Source organism: Haliaeetus leucocephalus, unplaced genomic scaffold (genome assembly GCF_000737465.1).
Source record: "Haliaeetus leucocephalus isolate CR32 unplaced genomic scaffold, Haliaeetus_leucocephalus-4.0 Scaffold687, whole genome shotgun sequence".
Taxonomy (NCBI): domain Eukaryota; kingdom Metazoa; phylum Chordata; class Aves; order Accipitriformes; family Accipitridae; genus Haliaeetus; species Haliaeetus leucocephalus.
Genome location: NW_010973123.1, coordinates 4,385,880 through 4,401,868, shown reverse-complemented (window position 1 = coordinate 4,401,868; position 15,989 = coordinate 4,385,880). Strand labels below are relative to the sequence as shown.

Sequence of the window (15,989 nt, the reverse complement as noted above, 5' to 3'; positions counted from 1 at the left end):
TCTTAACTACAGAGGTCGGTGTAATGGACCAATGTAATGTTGAACAATAAGAAAAATGCAGTTATTGAGAAGTTCAGTTACTAAGAGCAAAATTTGCCCTGAAATCCCACCTTACTTCCTGAAGAGCACTTTGGTTATAATTAGGGGGCACATCTCTGTGCAGCTTCAGATTTCTGGCTGATGCTAGCAAGATGCAAGAGTCCTTAAAAAGATGTATGGAGTGCAGTTAGTAATGACAAGATACACTCCTTGTGTTTTTGTCTGGGAAGTGACTGAGCTGGACGTGGATAAGTTTTGCCAGAAACTTTGCTCTCAGGCTGGGTGCTAATGAGGGAAAATGCAGTGCAAGAGACAGAAATTCAGTGAGGTTGTAAAAGCCTGAAAAGAGACCCATTAGGATGAAATCACTTAGGCAACCTTCGCTCAGGGTTTTGCTTTTCACACTGGGCTTTATTTATTGAGACATATGAGCGAGCGAGTGTGGGATTAGGTGTATGCTCAGGCCTGTGCTGAATTGTGGGGCTGGTGGTTCCTGCTCCAGAGAGAAGCTGTTTGAAGTTTAAAGCATCAGTCTGATGAAAAAGCATTTAATTCCTCCAGGTCTGTATAAGTGCTTGGAAGTTGCTGATTTTCTTGGGGGTGCACTGAACGAGCTGTCATGAGGTTGCTGCTCTGCTTTGGGTCTGGTGCTGTTGGACCAACTGCAGCCGGAGCTACTGGATGCGCTGTGCTCCTGGGGGGATGCCCTGGCTCCACAGGATGGGGCTGGTCCTGGTCCTGGTCCCATGCATTCACTTTCAGAGTACAGGAAGCTTGCTTGGTACGAGATTTGGTCTGGTCATCTGGCACAACAAAAACGTGGTCTGTGTTGGAGAGACTTGCACATAATTAGCGTTGGACACCTTTCCAGTGACGTGATGTACCTCTTGCCTTGTGGGAAACGAACGTGAAGGAGGGCAGGCTCTTGGGTACATATGGGAGTAATCCTGCCCATAGGGTGGCTGCTATAGTATCTGGAATTGCATGGTTTGTAGGTTGCATGTTTGCATCAGGCTTTAATGGAAAGCTGTTTCTATCTGTGAATGAATGCATATTTAGAGCACTTTATTTCAAGCGTCGTGGAGCTTTCCAGTCCAGATCTCTTAATAAATTTTCTTTCTAACCCCTTTCTCAAACTGCAGGCAGGGACACCCGTGGTTGGATGCACCTCAGTCCTGCGTTTTATAGCTCCCCCACTAAGGACTACCCATTACTGCTCTCTCTTCTTTGTAGGAGCAAAGAAGGTTTGAACAAAGCCAAAGAAATTTTAACCCGCCTGGGGGTGGAGCCGTCCCATGAGGACTGCATCGCCGTCCAGCACGTCTGCACCATCGTGTCCTTCCGCTCGGCCAACCTGGTGGCCTCTACGCTGGGTGCCATCCTCAACCAGCTGCGGGATAACAAAGGGGTCGGCCGCCTCCGGACCACCGTGGGGGTCGACGGCTCTCTCTACAAGATGCATCCACAGTGAGTCCCTCCGCTCCTGCCGTTGACACTCTTCACCTGCCGCGGTTTGCAAAGGGTCGAGCATGTAACCCCAGGACATCGCCCAGGCATGTGGTTTGGGTGTGAGATGAGGAACCTGAAATGTGGGTGTGGGGGTTTGGTCTGAGATGGGGAGCTTAGTGGAAAGGAGAGTTGTCTTTAAGTGAAGAAGTAGGGTGAGATTTTAAAAAAGACCAACAAAACCACAAAGAAAAGAACCAAACACCTGAGTAATTGGATGCTGCGATATCGGTGAAAACTATGGTGGTTTGAGTACATACCTTAAGGGATTTCAGTAGATCTCTTGGAAGGTGAGTTTCTTTGTACAAAATATTACTTTTGTGCCCGTGGATTGGGCTTTGATGAGAAGTGCATTAATGCACCTTGATCTCCATTTTCAATTTAAACTCAGTTGTTTTGAAAATGACTGTGCTAAACCCTATTTTTTTTCAATCTTTTCTGAAGATATACTTGGAAATCAGGGGAAAAAATTGGTGCTTACATTTCCGTGGCTTTTTAAAAACTGTCCTTGTCTTGTTTTTCCCCACCTTGAAAGTTACATTTTTAATCAAACAGCTGCTTAGATTTACGTAGAAATCAGAGAGGAACTTGAGCTCTTCTGCTGTGGGTGTACCTGATCCTGGTAACAGAGTTTGGTGTGAGTCTTAGTGTCAGAAATAACCCCAGTGCCCAAGCCCTAACGCTGTGGATGTTTGGGAGAGGCTGCTGGCCTGTGTGTGCTGGGATAGCAGCACCTGGGTAAGGGCTTCCAAGTTCAGGATAAAGAAGTGGAAGAAATATGCAGTGTGCAGGTGTCATTTATGCACACGTGGTAAAAGGCTTTTATTTCGTGGTGATGACAAGTCAGTTTCCAGTCTCGGCTGTAGGATTTAGCTGAAGGGGAACAGAGGCAGAGCATACAGGCCATACCTTGGCATTGGAGCTGGCTGGGAGGGCCAAGTGTCATTTATGAGGGAATTTTTGAAAGGAGAAATATGTTTAACGTTTCATTTCCAGTTTCTCATTATTTTATTGAAAAAAATACTTTCCTTAGTTAAAGAAAACCGTAAAATTTTGGCAAACAAAAAAATTCTCAAGAACGCGATTTTGACTAGCTTTTCCAGATGGGCAGGTCCAGGGTGTGTTAAGATAACACACATGGGCAATTTTTGTTTCTGAACTCTTTCACCCCACACCATCTAAACCAGTGAGTTCAGGACAGCTTGATGACCCCAGGAGAGGCGATCAGAGCCTGGGGGTTTCTCCCACCTAGGGTCAGGTTCAGGGGATGAGACTCTGATGCTCCCCGCTGCTTTTTGCTGGCTTTTCTTAAAAGTTCAGGAGGAAAGAGGCCATAGGGAAGAACTGCTCTTTCCTGCTTGGGAGGCTGTAGCTAGTTCGGGTGCGATGAGGCTTCTTGCTTCCTTTGCTTTCTGTCCTTGTTGGCAGCATAAATTTTGGGGGCCGTGGGGGGGGAGGTAAAGCAGACGTCGGGCTTGCAGCCTCCCCTCCCCGCAGGTACGCCCGGCGCTTGCACAAAACCACCCGGCGCTTGGTGCCTGACTCAGAAGTGCGGTTCCTGCTGTCGGAGAGCGGCAGCGGGAAGGGAGCAGCGATGGTGACGGCGGTGGCGTACCGGCTGGCGGAGCAGCACCGGCTCATCGATGAGACCCTGGCCGAGTTCAAGCTCACCCACGAGCAGCTGCTGCAGGTGAAGAAGAGGATGAGGGCGGAGATGGAAGCGGGGCTGAAGAAGAAGACGCACGAGACTGCCAAAGTGAAAATGCTGCCCACCTTCGTCCGCAGCACGCCGGATGGGACAGGTAGAGAGGCATGCCCTCGCTGGACCGAGGGCGCCGGCTCAGCTGAGGGGTGCCCAAAATGGGCTCCCAGCAGTGGGGTTTGGATTTGGTGGAGGGTGAGCAGGTCTGGTGCAATGGAAGAGGAGCCTCTTGAGTGGTGCAAGGGGAAATCTCAGCCCTGGGCAGGGCAGCCTGCACTTGCCCTTGGGCTGGTTGCTGGCAGCCTGGCCCTATGTCCTTGCCCGAGGGTGCAAGCAAGCAGTGGCCTGGGGGGAGAAAATCACAGCTGGGCTCACAATCCAAACCCATCCGAACCCTGTTCGCAAGCCTGGGCAGTTCTTTGCATTTTAGGGTGGCTGGCCAAATTTCTGCTTTCCCTCAGGAAACAGTTGTATGGGTCCTCTTTCCCTTATTGGTTTAAAACCAAACCAAACCAACAACCACCAAAAAAAAAAAAAGGCTGGAGTAATCAGAGCAGCATCTAAAATCCTCCTTTCATGAAGATCTACCCAACTGAGTTTCTAAGAGACTTTATATCAAAGTGTTTTCTGGAGAAAGCACTTTTTTAGGTTTTACTTACGGTTCTTTAAATATATACACATATTCTTTTACAGAGAACGGAGACTTTTTGGCACTTGACCTTGGAGGGACAAACTTTAGAGTTTTGCTGGTGAAAATCCGCAGCGGTAAAAGGAGAACAGTTGAGATGCACAACAAGATCTATGCCATTCCCATAGAGGTGATGCAGGGAACAGGAGAAGAGGTGAGTATTTGTGTTTCTCTTTTGCAGCACTGCTGCCTTTTAAATACCTTTTTAACAGCGTGTAACATGTACAATTTCAAATGCATGACTTTTCTCTTTAAAGCTGTTTGATCACATTGTTACCTGCATTTCTGACTTCCTGGATTACATGGGGATAAAAGGCGCACGTCTTCCTCTAGGCTTCACGTTTTCCTTCCCTTGCAAGCAGACCAGCCTGGATGCTGTAAGTTCCGGAGTATCTTTTGAATCTGCTGTTGTGCTAATGCTAGGCCTGATTTCTCTGCCTTCATATCATCTACGTGACACTTACAGGGAGGTTGTACAAGGGGAGGGTTCATGCTCTGACCCTGACCAGTACAGCTGCTCCTATAAATAGTTCCTTTAAAGGGAGCAATGCAAATGCTGCTCAGCCCATGGCTGTGACGGATAAGAGCATTTAAATTTTCCACAGTGGTGATATCCCTTTTTTAAGGTACCATGTTTTTTCCAGTCATATAAACCTGCTGGACAGTGATACTTCCCTGCTTTTGTGAGCAGTAAGCAAAAATCCATCCCTGCTGCCAGTGCCTGTTCCCCAGCTGATCTGGTCTCACCGGACGGAGCGGATGGACCAGGACCTGCTCGGCTATGTCACCCTAAGGGTGACAGTGTAGCCTGCAGCATGTCCCTGTCAAGTGTACCCTTTTTCTTTTTGCTTTCATGTTTAACTCCTTCGCTGCCACATACTTCCACCAACTCCACCTGTGCAGCTGTTAATAGTTTCCTGTCTACTTAGCACTTTTTTGAAGAAAGGCATATGTTCTGTCATGCTTATTTTTTTTGAGTTTGTTGTTTCTGTCACTTTTTTGAGTTTGTTGCATTGCTCTAGAAATTTGGAGACCAAGCGTGATTAGTTGCTTAAGATGCAAATTCCACATATGTAAAGAGATATTCATTTTCACAGAGACTCTTCTGTGTAACCTCACACTAAAGCATTTGAAATATCAAGTGTACAGAATATCATTTGAGTCTTAGTGAAAATAAGATGAATATTCATATATAAGGAAGGAGGAAATAGGCAGTGATGTTAGGAGCAGCATTCAAATGTCCAGCTCTAGAATGATGTCATCTTGCTGATGATAGGAGGCTTGGTCAAGCCAGGGAGACTTTGGAGTGTGACTGAGAGAGAAGACGGGTTGTTCAGCAAAATGTAGCACCCATGTTGGTGAATACTGGAGAACCTCCTCCTTGAGCTGAGGGCCCCTATGAGTCTGTGTACTGACTGACCATAAATATTCATGGCCATTTGCTGGGACTGTGGGGTGAGAGCTGGAGTGTGCGATAACCTGTGGTCACCTGTGTGGAGTGTTGTGATTTTGTGCTTTTACGGGCTGGGGAGGTGGGCGCACGCAGGGAAGTAATCAGATAGAAATGCTCAGTGATTGTCCCTTGGAGGATTGTAGGATTTGGGGGGCAATCTGTAGTGCACCAGGAAACTTGATAACCTATTTTCTGTCTTTTTAGGGTATCCTTCTCAATTGGACAAAAGGCTTCAAAGCTACAGACTGTGAGGGAGAAGATGTGGTGTATTTGCTTAGAGAAGGAATTAAAAGAAGAGAGGTGATTTTGCTTTGGTTCTGTTTTCTTTTTCTCCTCCTACTTCTCCCTCCCCTCCAGATTTGACAGACCTCATGGGTCAGGATGGCTCCCTCTCACAGGGTTTCTGTGCCTTGAGGACACAAGCTGTGCCTCCTGTCCTGCACAGAAGGCGTTTGCCTTGCAGCAGGTCCAGGTACAGCAGCCTCTGATGCCATGTTGCTGTGCTGGTTCTGATGCTTACGTGTAGCCTGACCACCACGTAGGACAGTCTAGAGGGTACACAGTGGAAATGGGAGAGTTCAGCCGCCAAACCGAAATTGCTACTCAAAATGAGTTACACCTGGGGATTTCGTTTCATTGCTTGTTTTTTTCCCCAGAGGCTTCTAACTTTCTAAATTGGGTAGAACTCACAAGGCTTCTCTCAAACCCTGTGGCAATTTTCACTGCATCAGAGCATGAAGAAAGCAGGAGTTTTCAATATAGTGATTGTAGGAATGCACCTCAGTGCACCCTAAATGACAGTTTCCTCCCCTCCCAACCCTTATCTTGAAAAAGCCTGAAGCAGCTTAGCTGAAAGAAACTTTCTAGGAAGGGAAGAAAAATAGCCTGAGGAGAGCATTATTCAGAGTTTTTATCAGCAAGTGAAAAGGAGGTCTTAAAAACCTTTGCTACTGGATTTGCTACTGCACTGCTGTAATACAGAATGGTAATAGCCCTCTACCGTGTGCCTATATACAAGATCTGTACTTAGATAAAGCCAAAGAGAACAGCCAGGAATATACTTTCTTCTGAAGACATAGTCTATCCTAAGTAGAGTATGCAAGGAGCCTTAGCTACCTGCTGGTAGATTAAGTTCCTATTTTTGCATGTGTAAAATCAGGCTGGTATTTTCAGTTGTTTGTTTCCAATGTATTTTGACAGCAGTGTGCTCCTTTTGTGTCCCCTTTTGTGTGAGGGGTTGCCCCAAACCCAGAGTTCTCACTGTTGTATTTCTCTCTTCCAAAGGAGTTTGACTTGGATGTGGTGGCTGTGGTGAATGATACGGTGGGGACAATGATGACTTGTGCTTATGAAGACCCAAACTGTGAAATCGGACTCATTGTGGGTATGTGTTAGAGCTGCTTTTTCTTCGGCACTTTTTTATTAAACAGCATGTCCACACATCTGTCTGTGTGCTCATGGAGACATCCCTGTGGTTAACTGAAAATATAGCTAGGGTGTCCAGGAGTGAAAGATTTTGAGATTAACAACTATCCCTTCAGAAGCAAGCTGCATGAAGTTGTTAAGAGCAAAATTCAATAGCCAGCTTAGTTCTGTCTACAGTCAGTTGAGATAAGCACAGGCTGTAATGCTGAACAAATCCTGCCTGTTTTATCTGGGAAAGGCACTGTGCTGCTTGTGAAGCAAGCAAACGTGGGCTCGGGTAGCCTCACCAGCTCCTGGAGTATCTGGTACTTTAGCCCATGAGAGTTTCCTTGCCGGGGCATTCAGGTAGCCCACAGCTTCCCTCGAGCATGTGGTCTCTCAGAATAAACTTGTAAAGCACAGCCACAATTCCCGAATGGCATGTGATGGAAGGCTCTGATAGACAAAGTGCAGCGACTGATAGCTCCCTTCCCAGCAGTGAGACAGCTGAAATAATTCCACAGGCAACTGCTGATGCCTTTGCAAATGCCACGCTTGGGGTGCCTGAAGCATGGGGCGGTATGAATTCCCAAAGCTCTCCAGAGAAATGAGTTGTCGGTGGGAGAGAAGGGGACAAGGCACCTGCAAGCTGTAAGAACGCTCTCAGTTGTGAGGTGGCTTGTAGGAGAAAAAAAATGCCACCAATTTCTCCTCCAGACAGTTGGAAAATGTCCAGGATGAGTCAGCACAGTGCAGTGTGGGTAGGAAGCTGTGTCTGCGCAGCTCCGTCGGTGCCGTGTTTTCAGGGACAGAGTTCCCTACAGGAAGGACAGCATGTCCTTGGGGTGCTGAGAGCATCGTCTGAGGACCGTCTCCTGCAGCCCTGCCAGAAATGCTCTCCAGCCAGCGTGTCTGCGTGCAGAGCAGGGGGTCGGAGGTGTATATCTGGGTATATCTGGGATAATGAGAGCGAAAGCCCCGGGGGTCTGACAGCTCCCTCTGCCCTGCCTGAATTGCCTTGGCCAGATTGATGGTGCTTGCTCAGGAACCTGCACGAGCTGGCAGTCGCCTTGCTCCTCCCCAGTGCAGGGAGGTGGGTGAACTTCCCTGCTGTTGCTTGGCAGGGAAAAATATTCTTGCAAGGATGAGTTCATGTCATGCTGGTGCCTTGTCTCTGCCTGGTGCCACGTCTCCCGCCCAGGAGAGCCGATGCTTTGAGTCTTCACTGCTGAATACTTCAGAAACTGCCACTGATGAGACCAGGTCTCTGCTTTTCATCTGCTGGCAACAGGAGATCATCTAAAAGCCTGTCAGTCTAACAGCCTGTATTGAATAGGTATCCACATATTCAGGCAGGCCTTACTTAGCTCATTCTGGATGACGAGACTTGGCATTGGGAGGTTGGCCAGTGCCGATGGTCCACAGCTGGGTTTGGTCTGGTTTGGTCCTGCAAACCTGGGTCTCAGTCTGCAAGCCCAGACTTTCCCCCTCCGAGCCCATGCCGTGGCTCAGCTCTCCTGCAGCAGGTGATTACTGTGGGAGGATCTATTTTTGCTCAGACTTTATTGATATAGTACCCTAAAAAAGATCACAAAGATCAGCAGAGACTTGCTGATATAATTGGTGTAGAATCTGTGATGCAGGTTTAAATGAGCGTTCAGTAGGCAATTTCAAGAAAACTTTTGCCCCAGGTAGCAGCAAAAGCTGCCTCTCTTTGCTAATAAAGCTTTGCTCCCTAAGGTCTCTGTGTACATGGAGCACTTCGTAGTTGCCACACTCCTCAGGACCCCCTTTAAGCAGAATCAGATATGGCATCATTTCAACATGGAAGTAACTTTCCTGCTGGAGAAACTATTTAAGCAATTTGAATCAGCAAAAAACCAAGCAAGAACTAAAAAATACCCTGCAATTAGCTGGTAAAACCCTTGGGGTTTTCTTTGCCCCATGCCTCAGAACTTGCTGAGGTTTTCAGTTTGGCAAATTTTCCCCTGAATTTTGTGGGTCCGTAGGCTTTGTGGAAGGTGGTTCCTAACTTCAAAATCCAGCTGGTTGCTTGCTGTGGTTTTGGGTTCAGAAGCACACGAGGGTTGGTGTGCCGAAAGTGCTGCACTGCTGCTCCTCCCTGTAGCATGGGACCCTCAGCCCAGCTGGCCTGGGTGAGCCTCTCCTCTGAGCCACCCTGAGCGGTGCACTGCAGCAGTAATATTCTCCTTCGATTTAGGATTATTGAAGATTGGGGAGGGGGTTGTGACATTTCAAATGATGATTTTACTTCACCATTCAGAAGAAGCACTTTCAAGGTCCCCCAGAAGGTTTTGTCAGGGCTGTTTTGCTTGTTTTAGTGTTGTTTTGTTCCAAACAAAGACTAATTTCAGTATTTTCTTCTTTCAGGAACTGGCAGCAATGCTTGTTACATGGAAGAGATGAGAAACATAGAGATGGTGGATGGTGAGCAAGGACGGATGTGCGTGAACACGGAGTGGGGAGCGTTCGGGGATAATGGATGCCTGGACGATATCAGGACAATATATGACAAAGCAGTTGATGACTATTCACTAAATGCTGGAAAGCAAAGGTACTGCAGGATAAATGGTGTGCTAAGTATAAGCCAGGCTGCCTTAAATGCTTTTAGGAGAGAATGGGATTTCTCCCAGTTGGAGAAGGGAGAGGTTAAGAGTGGAAAATGACTGCAGCCCTGCTATCCTGTGGGATCTCCTCTTCTGAGCTTTTTCTGGTCTCTGCTTTTTTGCAGCTTATTTGCTGCCATGGGACTGCAGCAGGGTTTTTGGTGAGAACTTCAAGAGTCTTGAAATTACTGAGAGACCCTTTTTCTCATCCTGCGTTGTACTGAGGGGCTTAAGATGGCTTGTCGTTCTTTTGCTCTTGGTCTCAGTTTAATCTCTTTTAGCTGAACTCTGTTCGTAGAAGGCTCTGCCTCTAGAAATCCTCAGCCTAGACGAGCCAGCAGCATGGTTGGAGCTTTGGAGCTGCTGAGTCTGAAGCAGTCAGCAGCTTTCTAGCAGTTGCAGCCAGCTCTGACTTCAGGCAATTTTCTGGATGAAATATGTCACGTTAGAGGACCTGCCTTTCTTGGCCCTGGAGGTTGGTCCCCTTTTGGGGCCCAGCTCTTGTTTGGGCAAGTGCCTTCCTGTCCCCTTCAAGAAAGGGCTGACAAGGAGGTGTACTCAGCACCGATAAAACTGGGCTGAGACTGCTGCATGCCCAGACTACAGTTTTTCATAATTTCTCTGCAGCAATGCTTTGATGCCAGGAGCTTTTAAAAAGATTTTGTGATTAGAGTAAATCTGCCTGAAAACCTGGGGATGCAGACAAGTTGGCAGGTCCTTTGGGAAGCTCTTTAGAAGTTCAGGCACAAACAGACCCAGAGAGGCAGATGCTGAGCGAGCTTGATGCAGCGGCAGAGATGGTGTGGACTAAGCAGCCAAAGGCAGTAGTGGAGACTGCCAGAGGGAATAATTTATTCCGGAGAGAGTTAGGCACTCAAGAGGAAGGACACTTGCTGAGTACAAGCCTGAGAGAGCTCATAATACTAAATGGACTGTGTGGCCTGCTTCCAGCGGGATGGCGTGCTGGGCTCTGCTCAATCCAGGGCAGAAACCCTGCTTTAGAGCTTCAGGAGGTGAAATAAAGGATGGATCACTCAATGCACTTTTCAAGAAATGGAAAAGTGTTTAGTTCTCATTTGTAAGGGCACAGCTTACGGACCCCAAAATGCTCCATTCAAACCAGAATGATTTGGAAGAGGAAGGAGCGCAAAGCAGATTCCTGCCCTCCTCAGCACAAGGCTGCCCTGTACTTGTGCCGAGCATCGCTCACGGACCGCTCCTTTGTCGTGTGCTGGGAAGAGGTCTGCAAGTGGAAGATATTCCCTCTCTCCAGCCTGGGGGCAAGCCTGCAAGTGGGAAACTCAGGTCCTGTCTGCAAAGTGGGGGACAAGGGGTTCAAGCCAGCTTGGTTCCTCACTCTGGTTTTTGGACTACTGGAAACCAGGTGCTGGAATTAACTGAAAAGCATAAACCAACCGTGGACCCCGAGCTTGCTAGTTTACAGGTCAGCAATCCTGCGAACATGCCGGACATACTTTTTCACATGTTTTATCTTTCACAGGTTTTGCAGCACAGGACTCCCTTAGAAACACTGCACTCGCAGTGACTGTACCTTGTGGTTTTCCTGTAATTTTCTGCAGGGAGCCACTGAGCTTTTTCTGTGGAAGGTTTCAGCTGTGCTTCAAGAGGGCTCCCAAATGTTGTGCAGTGGAGACAAGTTTTCCCTGGGGTCCACTCAGGGCTGTCACTGGGGGATGCATGGCAAATCTGGCTTTCATCTGGGCATTGTTCTGCTGTCTGGCAACAGGTTTTCATCCCTTCCATCTGGGAGAAGTACCAGCCGTCATTAACAACAGCCTGGCTGGGGGAACATGGTAGTGAGGAATAGATGGAGTGTTTGTAGATGGGCTCACAAGGCTTCCCACTGAGTCTTTATGCTTTTTCTTGCCCAGTTTTTCTAGTAAATGGCCATTCTGTGTGAATTAGATTGCGTTTTTCATGTCCCCAATGTGTGCGGGCAGGACACCTGGCTGATAACGCAGCTGCGATGCTGCCTTTGCAAATGTGAGCAGCGTCCCTCTGAGCTGTGCCGCTGTCTTTCGTTGCAGGTACGAGAAAATGATCAGTGGGATGTACCTGGGGGAAATAGTCCGCAATATTTTGATTGACTTCACCAAACGGGGGTTCCTGTTCAGAGGCCAGATTTCAGAGACGCTGAAGACCAGACATATCTTTGAAACCAAGTTCCTTTCTCAGATTGAGAGGTAAGAGCACTGCATAGGATGGGAGGCTGTTTGGAGTGAAATAGTGTGGTAACTAACGCTCATCTGGTGACACTGCTGGAGGGGAGGGACAGCTGGAGAGCTGTCTGTCTCCAGAGAGGTTGTGTGGTTCTCCAGAGATAATTTTGGTTTCAGTAAGAGCCTGCGCATGTGCAGGAGGACTCTTACAACATCACCTGAATTTCTAGCAATGCTCGCTGCTAAATAATGGGAAGGGCTGTCAGGGGTTCCCTTACTGTATCATTTCATTTGCTTGCTTGGAAATCAAGTCATTTTGCTGTGCCCCTTGTGTGTCTAGCTATAATTGTTGAACTGAAATAACACTAGCTGAATGAGCACTTTTTTACTGGATATTTTTGTGTCTTTGTTGCTCGGACTCTGTATTTTAAATCAATCTCAAAGCCTGTTGAGTCTTTATGTGAGGAAAAACCCCAAGTTGGTCATGAAAAATATTTTCCTGAAATGCCCTTTGGTAAGAAAAGAGAAAGGGAAGCAATGAAGAGCTGGACTTGGAGCCTTCCTTGCTGCCTGCGCCCCTCTCCTGCACTGCAGCGTGGTGCTGGGGTGAATGAATTTGCATTCCCCGAGGTCTCTCGCGCTGGCAGGAGAGGCTGCTGCCTGCTGTGGGTGCATGGATGCTGGGTGCATGTGGGTGGCAGCGGCTTGACTGAGGGAAACCTTTAATTTAACACCGTGCTCTTCTGCTTCCGCAGTGACAGGTTAGCCTTGCTGCAGGTGCGAGCCATCCTCCAGCAGCTGGGGCTCAACAGCACCTGCGATGACAGTATCATTGTCAAGACTGTGTGTGGAGCGGTGTCGAGGCGAGCAGCTCAGTTGTGCGGCGCTGGAATGGCTGCGGTTGTAGATAAAATTAGGGAGAACAGAGGATTAGAGCACCTGGAGATAACGGTTGGTGTGGATGGGACTCTGTACAAACTACATCCACAGTGAGTATTCACCGTCTCAGCGTTTTTTTGCCTGGGATCTGTAGCGCGTTGCTTGTATATCCTTTCTCTTGATGCACCGAACCGGTATCTCTTATTTGCTAGGGTAAGAGCCAGGGCAAAGAAGTCTTAATCAGGGGTGGTCAGGGCTTTCTGATGGGCAACGAGAGGATCAAGAAGGACTTGTGAAGGATTCTTGGGGCAGTGACAAACTGAAGGGGACGCAGCTTGCCGAACAAGTTGGAAGCCGCACAGCAAGGGAGAGATCTCTTGCCGATGAAAAGGCAGTGACAGAGCAGTGCTGAAATGCTTGGTGCCTCTTTGGAGGATGTTTCTGTTCAGTGCGTAGAGGAGATGGGCTGCTGCGAAGCAATGGCAGGTGGGGGCAGGAGTCTAAAAGAGCTGGCGGCAGGAGGAGGAGAGGACTGGTGCCCATCTTTGGTGTGTATGGAGGGAGATGGGTGGGAAGGAGGCAACTGTACGTGGTCTCTTCTCTCCCCTTTGCTGTGGTGCTAGCAATCCGGGTTCACCCCATGCACACAGAGAGGCGGGGGTAGGATGCAGGTGCTTTTTTCCCTTAACTCCCACTGCTCCCAGTCTTCAAATCCACCCTAGTTTCCAGCGTTTTAGTTCTTTCCCCGGTGAAAGAGGGGGCACCGCAAAGGCCTGTGGCAGTGCTACGCTCTGCAGGTGCTGCGGGACCTCCCTCACCCTCTGCCGTTGTCTCCTTTCACAGCTTTTCGAGGATCATGCACCAAACAGTCAAAGACCTGGCACCCAACTGCGACGTGACCTTCCTGCTGTCAGAGGACGGCAGCGGGAAAGGGGCAGCGCTCATCACAGCGGTGGGATGCAGGCTTCGTGATGCCGAGCAGAACTGAACTCCACAATCCTAGCCCCGATTCTGTCTTGTGAGCACTTTCTCATAAAGCAGCGACTGCATAGTCAGAACTGGTAAAAACCCAGAACTCACTGCTTTATCGGGGAAAAAAAACAAAACAACTAATGACATAAAAATTAGGATACAAGATAGAATGTGTGCTGTTAATAATATCTCCTGTTTCTGGACCCCAATCTGCATGTTTCTTATTCACCTTGTTGGTACCTTCCCCATCTGTAGGTCATGGAAAAATCAGTCTATAATTTCTGCAGCTGTCAAAAATCAGTTGTTGTCTGAGATGAAATTGCCCCCAAGTGATGTGCGTTGAGAGCTACCGTTGCATCGTACCAAATGTGTTCTTTGCAGCATCCTGTTAAGCGCACTGCCAGCACGCTGACCACCAGACCTGGGTGTTGATGCTTTTAGTGAAGGAGAAGCAACAGTTCCCTCCTGCATATCTACCTGCTGTTGTTTCGTCTAAAGCGATTGTGAAAACATTATGGTGTGTCAGCACTGTGCACGCACGTAACTCTATAGTGGGACTTGACAATGCGACTTACTTGCTTCCTTGATGCCTGTTTTGTCATGGTAAAAGTAAACGCCCTTGTCCCACAGACCTGGTTCCACTGGTATTTCCCATTGCTTCTGTGAATAGTGTTGTGTTACTGGGCGAAATCTGTCACGTTTCAGCAAGAAATCCCTAAAGAGTAAAACAAAGTGGTTGGTGATTGGGGTAATCCAAATCTCCAGACCCAGGCAATCAGTAGATTTATGGTCCCTCCATGGGCTGTGCATCGGTAGATTTATAGTCCCTACACGGGCTGTGCTGTATTCTTCTGTTTAAGAGTTCTTATAAAAAGTATTTTCTATCTCTTCTTGTTAGTCTAGATCAGAGCACTGCAGCTGCCCTTCTACTGAATCTGCAGCTGGACAGTGTCACTCGGATGTGTATACTTCCGTCTTTCGCCTTAAATGGGTATTTGCTTCCATACAAAGCTTTAATCTTTAATACTCAGCCACTCAAAACACAAACACTCAGCTAGAGTTAGTGATCAGAAAGGAATACGAGGGTTTGATTTTGATCTTGCCTTTGAGGACCTGGGTGCGTGAACTAAACAAACCACAAAGCCAAAATCGGACCCAGCTTATTCCAAGGACTAAAGCAACAACGAAGATCATATACACTTGGTGTATCCTGTTCTCTGTCGAGTCGATGCCATTATTATATTTGCATACCAGTTGCATTACTTAAATTGAGAAGCAGTTAGGAAGGCAAACGCTGAATAACATTTGCAAGTCACACCACTTTCTGCAAAGAGGGAGACCACACAGTAGTCCTTAATTCCCGCTCTTCTACCAAAAATGAATTTGAGATGTCTGCATGGTTTTCCCTGCTGCCTTTTCCTGCAGAAAGTAGATGGAAATTTGCCGGCTACTCCTCTTTGTCCTCGTTCCACTCCCCTAAGATTTGGATTGCCCTACCTATCGATAACATTTCAATATGCATTATGGTGCACTGTGAGTGAATGTTGTAAAGTAACATGTGAGTCACAAACAGTCATTGCAGCTTTAAGTGTGTGTCTACCTGAAAAATTGCATGCCTAACTGGTTTTGCAAAGGTAGAGAGTCTTTTTACTTTGCACACTAGTAGCTCTGATACTAGTGTTACGTGATACTTGTGAAAATATTAAACTTTTTTGATGTGCGTTAACTGGTGTTTAGTGGTTCTTTCTGGAAGAGGTGCTGTTGGCTGGTGGCTTAGTGCTTTGGGAAGAGCTATTGTGTAGGGAGAGCTGCAACCTAATCCCAGTGGTGCCTGCGTTTTGTGTGTGTGTTTTTATTCCCGGGCATTCGGGGTCAGATTCAAACAGGGTGGATTTCACCCAGGTCCCCATGCCTCGTGTTTCCTAATGTAGTTCAGCAGAGGCACAGAGCTGACAACGCCCAAATCTTAGGGGCCATGTAGCTTGTCCGGGTGCATCTGCAGTGCAGGAAAACCTCAGCCCACTGCACCAAAGCCAATGTGATTATATTAGGCTTTGCCAGATACGCAGTGACGGATACATTACAGTCGCTTTGTCCCCACAGAAGTCTGATGCACGTCAGAGTCCGTAAGCTCCTTGTGTGCAATAGGGTTAACGTTTGCAGAATCACAGTGTCAGGTGCCCGTACACCTGGTTTGCAGGTCCTGTGTTGGAGTTGTATACGAAAGCCCCTTTTGCATACGCTAAAGTTGTCCTTCTCCCACAACCCATTTTACGTTACAGCCTGAATAGTCTCTGACACCCTTGATGTGCAGCTATGACCCCAAATGGGAGACAGAAGAAGGTGAGAAACTTTTTGGGCACAGGGGACACATTGCATTTTAATTGCTTGAAGATTTGCAAGTCTTATGCCTGCCACGGGCAGTGCTGTAGGGGTGGTGTGAGCTGTGCCTGGGGACCTGGGTTTGGAGCTCTTCAGCATCTGAGGGCTAGGCTCAGTGCAGGATAGAGGATGAATGAGAAGTGGAAGTTAAACTTGG

At 47.8% G+C, this 15,989-nt stretch overlaps 1 protein-coding gene across 1 annotated transcript in view; it reads left to right on the top strand.

The window, feature by feature from the left end:
• HK1 (hexokinase 1) overlaps positions 1-15,176 on the top strand; it is a 37,811-nt gene extending 22,635 nt beyond the window's left edge. The window contains exons 9-18 of the mRNA XM_010579945.1: positions 1,273-1,506; positions 3,043-3,347; positions 3,941-4,089; positions 4,193-4,312; positions 5,593-5,688; positions 6,673-6,772; positions 9,184-9,367; positions 11,468-11,623; positions 12,355-12,588; positions 13,322-15,176. Of these exons, the coding sequence (XP_010578247.1) occupies positions 1,273-1,506; positions 3,043-3,347; positions 3,941-4,089; positions 4,193-4,312; positions 5,593-5,688; positions 6,673-6,772; positions 9,184-9,367; positions 11,468-11,623; positions 12,355-12,588; positions 13,322-13,466 (1,723 nt within the window). The 3' untranslated portion in view covers positions 13,467-15,176. The remainder of the gene's footprint in view (positions 1-1,272; positions 1,507-3,042; positions 3,348-3,940; positions 4,090-4,192; positions 4,313-5,592; positions 5,689-6,672; positions 6,773-9,183; positions 9,368-11,467; positions 11,624-12,354; positions 12,589-13,321) is intronic.
• Positions 15,177-15,989: the final 813 nt, after the last annotated feature.